Source organism: Myotis nattereri, assembly GCF_964212035.1.
Source record: "Myotis nattereri genome assembly, chromosome: 2".
Lineage (NCBI taxonomy): Eukaryota > Metazoa > Chordata > Mammalia > Chiroptera > Vespertilionidae > Myotis > Myotis nattereri.
Window position 1 is genome coordinate 32,437,286 of NC_138076.1, and position 12,071 is coordinate 32,449,356.

The 12,071-nt window shown below is 40.1% G+C and overlaps 1 protein-coding gene and 1 pseudogene across 2 annotated transcripts in view; both read right to left on the reverse strand.

Annotated features, from left to right (window-relative positions):
• MYO16 (myosin XVI) overlaps positions 1-12,071 on the reverse strand; it is a 418,102-nt gene that overhangs the window by 289,368 nt on the left and 116,663 nt on the right. The window contains exon 12 of the mRNA XM_081084505.1: positions 1,866-1,993. Coding sequence (XP_080940631.1) covers positions 1,866-1,993 — 128 coding nt within the window. The remainder of the gene's footprint in view (positions 1-1,865; positions 1,994-12,071) is intronic.
• On the reverse strand, positions 6,679-11,478 carry LOC308511566 (COMM domain-containing protein 8-like; annotated as a pseudogene). Its single transcript has 2 exons — positions 11,430-11,478; positions 6,679-7,217 (listed from the first exon to the last, which is right to left on the reverse strand). The product of its transcript is annotated as a COMM domain-containing protein 8-like (transcript).

A 12,071-nucleotide genomic window follows, 5' to 3' on the forward strand; every position in this document is an offset into this window, starting at 1 on the left:
ACTCCGGACTCTCAATTATAGCCCAGGAAAAATAGCTGAGAATTATTAAAAACCTTTCCTCAAGATAAAACCTAGTGTGCCACTGGGGCCTATATTACCAACAAAATGAGAAATAAGATTAAAATTTGGAAGTAACATTTTCCTGGCCTAGCACTAACTTACAGAATTCCTATTCTAGGAATACGTAGGTTTTGATCCCAAATCTTAAAAATCGTTTGTTGCATATGCTAGTTATGGGGCAAATAGACACCAAAGAGGGGAACTTTATAGGCAATGTGTTTAGCTGAATTCTAAATGTATTAATGTTAATGTATTACTATAAATGTAGAAAGTTTTTATATTAGTCAAGATGATCAAGGAGGTAGAGAAGCTATATAAAACACTAATCTTGAAAGAAGACAGAATGACTATACAAATAATTCCTTGTGATCACAGATTTGTTCTTCAATTCTGGATGCCAGGACTAGGTGATACTCTTAAAACTTAATAAAGAAATCTTTCTTTCAGACTAGGTGGTTGATACATCACCATTTATTAATTCACATTATTGGGCTCATATCCCCAATTCACTATTTACTAATTATAATATGCTAGGCTAATTAGTTAACGTTTCTAATACTCAGTCACCTGATATAAAAATGGTGATAAGAATAATACCTATCAATAAGGTTGCTAAAGTGATGAATATGATAATACAAAGACAGCATCTAGCACTTAGTAATTTCTCAATACATATTACTTGTTATTATTGTTAACACTGCCAAACATGCCTCGCAATCTCACAATTTTTTGAAAGTGTTCCCTTTTTGTCACAGTAAGACCGGAAAACACAATAGATGAGGCAAATAAACATACAGCTGCTTGATTCAAGAATGGATGGGGCCGCCCTCCAGGGCGTCCCTTACCCAGGGACGTTTTGGAACAAGTGCAAAAACAACTACTTACTTATATGTTATTTTGTAAATGAGAACACTAATGTTTGCCACCCATCAATCTGAACCTCCATCACATTTTTTTAATCAAATTGACAATGTGAAAGTACATAAATAATGTTTATTTAAATCTTCAAATTGTCTCTGGGTTCTCTCCAGCTTTCCTTCTTTACATGCCATCATTTCATTGTGGCTGCAGGTGTGCAATGGTTTATTTACAGGGTCAGTTTTCAACCAACACTGTGGGCCAGAACTCAGGGAAAGCCATGAGTACAGAAACCCCTCCTTTAGAGGTTTCTCCTAATGTCAAACATGATTCTCAATGCAGATCTTATTGCGATGCCTAAATATTTATTTAATTTTATATCAAAACATAATCACATTTCACCTCTAACTCTGTAAGATTTTTTTTTTTTGGTGTAAAGAATGTTTGCTCCAATATAAATCATCCTCCTGATCTTCGTATTTATGGGCTAATGTTACCATTAGATTCCAATAAAAAAATACTTCGCAGTGTATAATTTTGGTAAAATATGAGCAAAAGTAAATACCCTAGAAGCAGGAGGGAAAACCCACAGTTGCAAGCTAATCATTTTTATTTTGTTTTTTGGGCAGCACCACAATGTGGAGAACTGTGGAACAGGTTCACTAACATCGGATGCTTTTCTTCCCCCATGTGTTCTAAGGGTTGAAAGCAAAATCACTCTGGTTTGAAGTTGTAAATCTTCAAAATGAACTGAGTTGCAGGTTAAGTTGCTGATATTGATCCAGCCACACTTGGGGCTATTTCCAACAACAAAGACATTTCTCCTTTGTAAGAAATCAACGATATACTGGACTGCAACCTGCCCAGGAAGTAAACAGATGTAAACCATAATAGATGCAGACATTTTTACAGCCAAGGCCTCAGGATGGGGTGCAGCATGGGTTTACCTGAGAATGAAGCACTGGGGCCGCTGCTCCTGGAATAGCTGGTACACGGCCCGCTCCGCACAGGAGAAAATGTGGGGTGGCAGGGAGGAGCAGGGCTGCCCGGTGCTGCTCCTGTACAGCTGGGAGACCTGGAACACAGTGCAGCATAGACAGACATCTCTGTAAAAAGGCTTCAGGACACTGTCCCGCATGACTCAGCTGACTTCGTTCCCAAACATGAAAGTGAATTTATCTCCAATTTTGAACCCCATTTGTAACTACAAAACATTTGTCAAATTATGCCCCTTTTCAGCACATTGGAAGCATTCATAATGATAAAATGGAGACATAGTTGATCCTTCATAACTAGGTTCACAGGCTTTAAATTATTCAGCTGTCTTTAAAAAGAGCAACTCACAAAAATCCTGTTTAATGGGTAAACAAGAAGTGAATGGAAACTGTGGTAATTTCCATCAAATACAATTTCTCTGCATCATCTAATTTCAGTCACAGGAGATAGAAAGGATTTTTAATTTGAATAGAAGGCAGTTGCCACTGAAACACATATGAATTTATAAATTTCTCAGAAAAACAAATTTTTAATTAACTTAATTTCAGTGACAGTGATTTATGATGATTGCCATGATGATTCAGTGCCAGTATTTTCATGACTTTTGAGTTTCTAATGAATCCACTTACATGTGAATACATTTGAAATGATAGAATGACTTGTGAGGCATGAAAAAATACCAGGCAAACAATTACTTTATAAAATAAGTGGCCTATTTCTTCAAAGATGTCAAGACTGGGAAGTTCAATAGAAAACTGAAGAACTGCTCCGGACTGAAGATTCGGAGCCTGGTGGATCCATCCTTGTGCCCTGCACGGTGGCCTGGACTGTGGACTATCTGCTCATTACTGGACAATGGCAAAAACTCCCAGGAGTCCTATTCATCAGGTGATGACAGTACCTCTGTAGAAACTCCCTATTTTTGATGGTTATATGGAGGGTAGATAAAAAAATGCCTTTGTTTGCAGAAAACGCACAGTACATGCCTTCAACCTTGATAGGACCACATGCCAGCAAATTATTTGAAAATGGTTGAGGAAAAAAGTTGTTAGTACTATTAGTCTGCAAATTTTCCATTAGTGTTACATTATTTAAAATTATAGAGGAAAAGAATATTTGACAGTTGAATAAATAATCTGCAGTTATAAGACAATTAGAATCTCGCAAATATCATGGTGCCTGGCATCTATCAGGTATATAAGAGAATATACTGTAAGATCCATTTACATAAGGTCAAAAACAGGTCAAAGTAATCGAGGCTGTTCGTGGTCAGGTCAGGGGGACCTTGGGCAAGGTGTTAGCAGTGATGAGAAAGGAGCAAGAATGAGGCTTCTGGAGTGCTGGTCACCTTTGCATCTGAGAGCTCAGGAACATTGATTATTCTGTACACTTAGAAATGAGCACTTTCCCATATGTATTATATCTCGACAAAAATTTCAAAAAGTTAAAGTCATTAAACACTGTGGATCTGGCCCAGATACTAGAGGAAGAGATCCCTACAGAACTAACTCAAGACGCACATGCATGGGGAATTGGTACATGGCAGGTTTCTGCATCACTGATCAGTATAGTAAAGAGTAGTGCTGAGAAAACTGACCATGTATTTGTAAAGGAAACAAACGTTGAATTCTATATCATGCCACATGTAAAAATAAATTCCAGATGAATCTAAGTCACAAATATAAACAGCAGACTTAAATAATTTACTTTTAACATTTTTTATTCATTGATTCATTTTAAAGAGAGATAGAGGAAGAAAGGGAGAGAAAGAAAGAGGAATATTGATTTGTTGTTCCACTTATTTTTTGTATTCATTGGTTGATTGCTGTATGTGCCCTGACTGGGGATCAAATCTCAACCTTGGTATATTGGGATAATTCTCTAACCAACTGAGTAGACAGAGCAAAACTTAAATAATTTAGGCAAGTATATGAATAGTGCTATCATGATTTGGGTAAGAAAATGAGGGTCACAAACACATTTATAATGGCAATGATGGGTCAATCTCACAACATTGCATTTAACAACTCCTGTGCTACCACAAACACTATAATAATAAAACAAAAAGTCTAAGCAAAGCCAGAGAAGAGAATGAACTGTGCAAATAACCAATTATCATTATTTTCTAAATGATTCTAAGAAATCAATGAGAAATCTGGAAATGAAAGAAAAAAAATTGGGCAAAGAATATAAATGGAAAAAAAATGTCCAATAAATATGAGAAAAGATGCAGAAACTCTGGTAAGCAGGCAGTGCCATCCTATATAATAAGAAGGTAATATGCAAATTGACTGTCACACCCTCGTGCACGATGGACACCCCCATGTGGTCACAAGATGGCCGCCACAAGATGGCTAGCAGGGGAGGGCAGTTGTGAGTGATCAGGCCAGCAGGGGAGGGCAGTTGGAGGCAACCAGGCCTGCAGGGGAGGAAGGGAAGTTGGGGGCAACCAGGTTGGCAGGGGAGGGCAGTTGGGGGCAACCAGGCTGGCAGGGGAGCAGTTAGGTGTTGATCAGGCTGGCAGGGGAGCAGTTAGGTGTTGATCAGGCTGGCAGGGGAGTGGTTAGGGAGTGATCAGGCTGGCAGGCAGATGCGGTTAGGGGGAATCAGGCAGGCGAGCAGTTGGGAGACAGCAGTCCCAGATTGTGAGAGGGATGTCCCACAGGGATCAGGCCTACACCGGCAGTCGGACATCCCTGAGGGGTCTCAGATTGGAGAGGTCTGGGCTGGGGGACAACACCCCCCCTCCAGTGCAGGAATTTCATGCACCGGGCCTCTAGTTTCAAATAATAAGGGAATATATTACACATAAAATATGAGCATGTTTATTATAGACTAGAGGCCCGGTGTACAAAAATTTGTGCACTCGCGGGGGGCGGGGGTGTCCCTCAGCCCAGCCTGTGCCCTCTCGCAGCCTGGGACCCCTCGGGAGATAACAACCTGCTGGCTTAGGCCTGCTCCCGGGTGGCAGAGGGCAGGCCTAATCCCTAGGTGCAGCCCCTGGTCAAGCTCAGAGCAGGGCCGATTGGGGAGTAGGGGCGCCACCCCCTGTCATGCACAGAGCAGGGCGGATTGGGAGGTTGCGATGCCACCCTTAGTCACGCTCAGGGTAGGGCCAATTGGGGGGTTGGGGCACCACCCCCTGTTACACTCAAGGCAGGGTTGATGGGGAGGTTGCGGCGCCACCCCCTGTCACGCACATAGCAGGGCCAATCAGGGAGTTGGGGCGCTGCCCCCTGTCACGCACAGAGCAGGGCAGATCAGGGGGTTGGGGCGCCGCCCTCTATCACCCACAGAGCAGGGCCGATCAGGGGGTTGGGGCTCCGCCACTGTCACACTCAGGGCAGGGCTGATGGGGAGGTTATAGCTCTACCCCATCACACACAGAGCAGGGCCCGTGGGGTGGGGGGGTTGGGGCGCCACCCTCTATCACCCACAGAGCAGGGCCGATCAGGGGGTTGGGGCGCCGCGAGGTTATGGCTCTACCCCGTCATACACAGAGTAGGGCCCGTGGGGTGGGGAGGTTGGGGCGCCGCACCCTGTCACACACAGAGCCGCAGGGCGATCAGGGGGTTGGGGCGCCGCACCCTGTCACAAACAGAGCAGGGTGGATAGGGAGGTTGTGGCCCCGCCCCCTGTCACACACAGAGCCGCAGGGCGATCAGGGGGTTTGGGCGTTGCCCCCTGTCACGCTGATCCCGGTGCTGGGAGGCATATTACCCTTTTACTATATAGGATAGAGGCCTGGTGCATGGGTGGGGGCTGGCTGGTTTGCCCTGTAGGGTGTCCTGGATCAGGGTGGGAGTCCCCATTGGGGTGCCTGGCCAGCCTGAATGAGGGGATGATGGCTGTTTGCAGCTGGTCACACACCCTTCAGGGTAGGGGTCCCCACTGGGGTGCCTGGCCAGTCTGGGTGAGGGGCTGAGGGCTGTTTTCAGGCTGGGACTGAAGCTCCCAACCGCTCCTTTTTTCTTTTTCTTTTTTTTTTATTCTGGGCCAGCTTTAGCTCTGAGGCTTGGCTCCAGCTCTGAGGCCTCAGCTGCTGAAAGTAGGTATCCGGTTTGTTTAGGTTCTATAATCGAAACTCTGTATCAACTCCAGCTCTGTGATCCCGGCTCGCTGAAAGCAGGTTTCTGGGGTTTTGTTTAGCTTCTATATTTGTTGCAATGTTCAAACTGCAGGCTCAGAACCGGCAAGGCAGGCGGGGAATGTTGGTTTCCTCCGTCACTGAAGCAAGCAAGCCTCATGTTCAGTTTAAGCTGCCTGGCTGCCGGCCGCCATCTTGGCTGGCAGTTAAATTGCATATCACCCTGATTAGCCAATGGGAAGGGTAGCAGTCGTACGCCAATTACCATGTTTCTCTTTTATTAGATAGGATAGTTAATACTAGTAATGATGGCTTATACTTGCTATGGGCTTGCTGCTGTTCTTAATGCTTTATACTCACTCTCTTATCCATTCCTCCCAGAAACCCAGAAATTGGGTATGATAATCATCTTCTTTTTATAGATATAGAAACTGATGCAAAGTTTTAGTGCTCCTAGGTCATATGGTTAGTTAGTGGTGGAGGTTGATTTCCTGTCAACCATGTAATTTCCTGTCCTTTAGGGAAGTTGAATACATTTTTATCTTTGTAAACTCAACTGGGCTGTTTTCTCAGCTTGGTATTATAATATATTGTATGTTTTCTGAACACAGCATTCACTCTGTCATATCAGTTGTAGCAATGGGGTGGATAACGTTGGTGATATTCATCATTTCCAGTTATTTCAACTGCAGGATGACCTTATTAGCTGCTTCCAAGGATTTCTTAGAGTCCGCAGCTCTTCTTTATTTATTTCAACAGGATACAGTTTGACTTCATTTTATTTTATGTGTAAGTGAAGGTCTAAAAGTTGAGTTTGTAATGGAGCAATCTTGTCACAAGAAAGTGTAAGCTTTAAGTGCCAATCAAAATCCTGCAACTGTGCAGAGGAAATATCAACGATTTCTTCTAACCGAGCCTGATTAATTTCATCTTTTCTACTTTTCAAGCATTTCATGATAGCATCTTGATTAAATGAATTTGACTGATTCAATTGCTGAGATAACTCCTCATCAGATAAATTTTTACCAACTACAGCTTTGAAAAATTTGGTAATATATTCCAGAACACATATAATATATTCTATTCTGTGGAATCCCAAACACTCTGATAATCCTGGTAGACAGGATAAATTCAGCCACAAATGCCATAAATTTTTTTGTGCAGAAGCTGTGGACCTAGCTCAAAGCTGGAAGCTTCTGCAGCCACCACCATATGACTGTGTTTTAATAAGTAAAATACTATAGGACATTTAGAATAAACTAACTAGACCAGTGATGGCGAACCTATGACACACATGTCAGAGGTGACACGGGAACTCATCTTTTTGGTTGATTTTTCTTTGTTAAATGGCATTTAAATATATAAAATAAATATCAAAAATATAAATCTTTGTTTTACTATGGTTGCAAATATCAAAAATTTCTATTTGTGACACAGCACCAGAGTTAAGTTAGGGTTTTTCAAAATGCTGACACACCGAGCTCAAATGGTTTGCCATCACTGAACTAGACCTATACCTTTTTTATACATATATTTTTTATTGATTTCAGAGAGGAAGGGAGAGAAACAGAGAGATAGAAACATCAATGATGAGAGAGAAGCATTGATTGGCTGTCTCTTGCATGCCTTCTACTAGGGGGGATCGAGCCCGCAACCTGGGCATGTGCCTTTGGCTAGAATCGAAACCAGGAACCTTCAGTCCACAGGCCGACACTCTATCCACTGAGCTAAACCAGTTAGAGTTACACTACACCTTTTAATGTGAAAAAAATATTTAAAAGCAGAAGGATTAATAAATATTTTAAAAGGATATAGCTAATATGTCTTCTGAGTGAATTTAAATAGAAAGTAACAGTATATGCATTTTTATTGCATATGTATAGTGCATATGTATCGTGAATATACAAAAGATTAGATGAGCATATAATAATTACAGGGCAGTGATTGTGATTGCTTATAAAAGGAATAAGCTGAGGTGAAACTTAGTTCATAGTGCACTATGTCATATAAACTAAGACACCAAGTCATTAAAGCATATCTATTTTCAGTACTACCGAAAAAATATATGCCACACTTAAACTAGAAAACAATGTCTTCTTGTCACATCTGTAAAGTTGCAGTATGTGAAACAATGCATTTTTATTTAAAATATTTTTAAAAGAAATGAGATCCATGTGGTGGTGTACATACAATCGTCTATTGTATTATACTTGAACTTTTTGTGTTCTGATGCATTCCCAAATTAAAAATGAACATTAAATTGATTTGAATGATTTGAAAGGAAGTTCTAGCTTCCTTTTCTTTTGGGACAAATTTCTGTTCTTTTTGAAAAGTTGCAACAGCACTCTTTCTCTTCTCCCCAAGTCCAACACAAACCTTAATCTAATTTTGGCAAAATACTTTTAAACTTAACCTGTTTTGGAAAATTCTGCTGAGGATTTCATTAGATGCTATAAACAACGGCAAGACATGGAGATCCAGGAGCATAAATGGTACGAAGAATGCATTCACATCCCTACTCTGCTTCTTCACACCTGTTTGGGATTACCTCTTCTCTTTAGGCTACGTTTTACTAGAAATTAGATGTGGTTAAAGGATCCTGAGTGTCTAAATAAATTTTTTTCATGATAACCAAACTAGTAACCTTTCTCAGTCCCCTTTTCTTGCAAATCTCCTTTTCATGCAATTTTAGAGTTTTTATTGGGGAACAGTCCATTGCTCCCACCTGATAATACTTTGCTTGATGCTAATTCTATGCTTTATAAGTGTGTGTGTGTGTGTGTGTGTGTGTGTATCACACCCCTTTTTATTTAGTTATTTCTATCAAACCTGGAAGATTTTCACTTAAGTAAGTTCTAGTTGTTCTGAGTGGCAACAAGCCATCTAACTTTATATTAGCTATCATTATCAGTAACAATATTATCACTCATTCTCATTCGGACAAGCAGATATCAGCAGGGTAAGACACTGCCTTTCCCACAGGCTGCCTCTCTCCACTGCACCTTACTATCTCCCCATCTGTACCATTTTGGAACAAGAGGGTTCTGGTCAGTGGAAATTTTATGTCCTCTTTTTTATCTTATGGATGAGATGACATTATATTATCTTCATTTGTGACTATCTCTAGTCCTTGCTGGACTCTCTTTCCAATGAATAAGACCTTTCTTTATGGATCAATTTCCCTCCTGTTTTCCACTGTGCATGATGCCTCTGAATAAACTGCCAGGAGATGGCAGATTCTGCCACATCCTGATTTCTGAAGCCAGTCATGTGGTTCCATACCTTATGTGTGGGCCATTCATGGGCCCCCAGTGTCAGGATCCTGGTAACCAGTGGAAGCCCCCCATGCCAATAGCTTGAGTTGGCATAGACTATTATGCTAGTTTCACCCTATAGCATGATTATGTCGCTCTACTTGCCTGACTGGATTTTCTGTTTGTTACTTATATACCTATAAATAAATGATACCCTTAGGAAAAATGTTTTGTTCAAAGGACAACATATCATTAAATCTATATGCCTCTGGGCTCAGCACTTGTCTCAGAGTAGTCTAGCATGCATTTGCAATGGGGTCACATGACCTGGATGTAAATTCTGTCTCTGCCATTCATGAGAAAACTTTAGAAAGTATATTTAATCTCTTTAAGTATCAGTTTATTCATCTGCAAAGTGGAAAGGATTATTCTTACATTGATTGGGTTGCCTTTTGATGAAATGTGATGATGTATGTAAAGCCCTTAGAAGCAGGCCTACCATGTAATAACAAACCCTAAACAATGCCAGCTACTGGCATTCTTTCCCAGCCCTGCTACTCCATAGCTACAAAACCCTGCTCAGCCACTGCAGCTACTTGCCAAACCCAACATGTCTGGCAATGGGAATATCAGGAGACCAGCAGCAAACAGAATCTAAAATTAAGTGAAGTCCTAACCTGGCATCCCATATAAGATGCCATATTACATATCGGAAAAGCTTAATCTCACTGGCACTTAGAGGATGACCAAAGACTGCGCAGTCAAAAATATAACCTTGAAAAATTATCCCCAGGTCTTTTATCCTGAATGGTGTCATCATTTTGCATGTTGAGATTTCAAGGTGATGCATCCTTGGTCTGTGGACTCCATAGGAAAAATAATAATGAGAAATATCCAAGAAAGGTCTAAAATCGATGTGTGGGAGACGAATGAATATTCACTGCTCAAGCATTTGTCCCCATGACATTCACATGTTCATTGGTTTTCTGATTACTAACTTTGCCAATGCATTTGACCTAGTTCTTCAGTTGCCACCAAAGATGGTTGCCTGCCCCATCTCTCTCCCCTCCCGATCCTCCTTCATTTTCTACTATTTTTCTACCTTAATCTTAAACATGGTATGAATCCTGGAAATCTCACAAAATGAAATATCTATAGGAATTATTCCTAATCTTGCCTACAAAATAGAGTCTCAACACTACTTCAATTTAACCTCCATAAACTGAATGTTTCCCTGAACCTGGTTTTTCTTATGAACTCCTTTTCTTTTCTTTAACTTTCTTCGTTAGCAATACCCTTACTCTCCCAGACTCACAAATTCAAAACCTGTATCAGTTGATCTTCTCTGCTTCTATTCATTCCATATAAAATTGCTCTTTGAATACTATTTACTGTCTTTGCAGACTCACTCAATGCCTGCTTCTTCCCCATTACTAGAGTTCCCATATTAGGTCCTGATAAACTTATTATTAGATTATTTCAATATCTACTAACTAGTCTTCCTGCCTAAATATCTCCTCTCCTTAAACTGATGGAAACAAACACACTTAAAATACAATTTTTTCCCAATAGTTCTTTATTTTCTGAAAAATAAAACCCCAAGTCTTTAAATTAGCTTTATAATCTAGGCCTAAATTTTTAATTATTTAGCGTTTTTACCTTTTTAATTTATGAAATTGGTCTGTACATTTCTCTAAATGGCCTTTATTTTTTCAACTCCATTTGCTCCAAATAATTCTCCAAAATATAACTCTGTTTCCCCTCATCAGAATCGTAATCATTCTTTAAGATTTGCCCCTGTCTCATTTCTTTCCCATGTAATGCCCTTCTGAACCTAAGATTTCATCCATTCTAACCTTTCAACATGTCAATGAATAGTGTACATCTCCAATGCAGGTATTTTTCCATCCTCAGCTATAAGTGGAGTCTGTGATTATTTTTAGTTATTTATTTATTTTGTATTTTGCTTCTAGAATGTCTATATAGTTAATTACAGAGACTCTTATTCAGCATCTGTAAATATCTAACACAACATGTTATATTTAATAGACTAAATAAATCTTTGTTGCTTTTATAAGGCATTTTTGTTCCTGATTATAAGCCTGCTTTTTTTGTAAGCCTATTCAGAAAGATCTGCCTACTTTTCAATTTTCTCCTTCTCCCCTACCTCTTACGTGCTTGAAATGAGCGATGATACTTGTCTTCAGCATAAATAGGCAGCATAATAATTAACCTTTCCCTGTTGATTACGCTTCATTTAGAACTGTCTGCCTACTGGCCCCCTCAGCACCACTTCTCCCCAGTGGTTGTTAGCATCAGATCAACATTGCTTAGGGCAGCAAGCCGTCTAATGGGCAGGGCTGTTTGCTGCCATGTGTTCACATCAGTTTCAAAATGAAGTTTGCCACAAAGGGTGTTCTACATCCATGATTAATGACCTCCTAGATAAGAAATGAATATTATGCAAAGGCTTAATATAACACAGTTAACAGTACTGGTAACAAAATAAAAGTAAGACACAGATGGTATAGATCTGGTCTTTTATTTTTCAACATGAAACATAGAAGTCATTCTCCTGGTTTGTATAGTCTTTATAGATATGATCATACTCAACATTTTCTTTTTACTTTTATTAAAGCAATCATCACTGGAAGAAACAAAACTAAATTTATGATGTGAAAGAATAAACATACACATAAATATAATCAATAGATACACACACACAAATGGAACTTTCTATTGTGCGTCCATAGAACAATGAGACAATTTAAACATGGTTCAGTACATGCGTAGCTATTTTAAATTACAAGGTACTA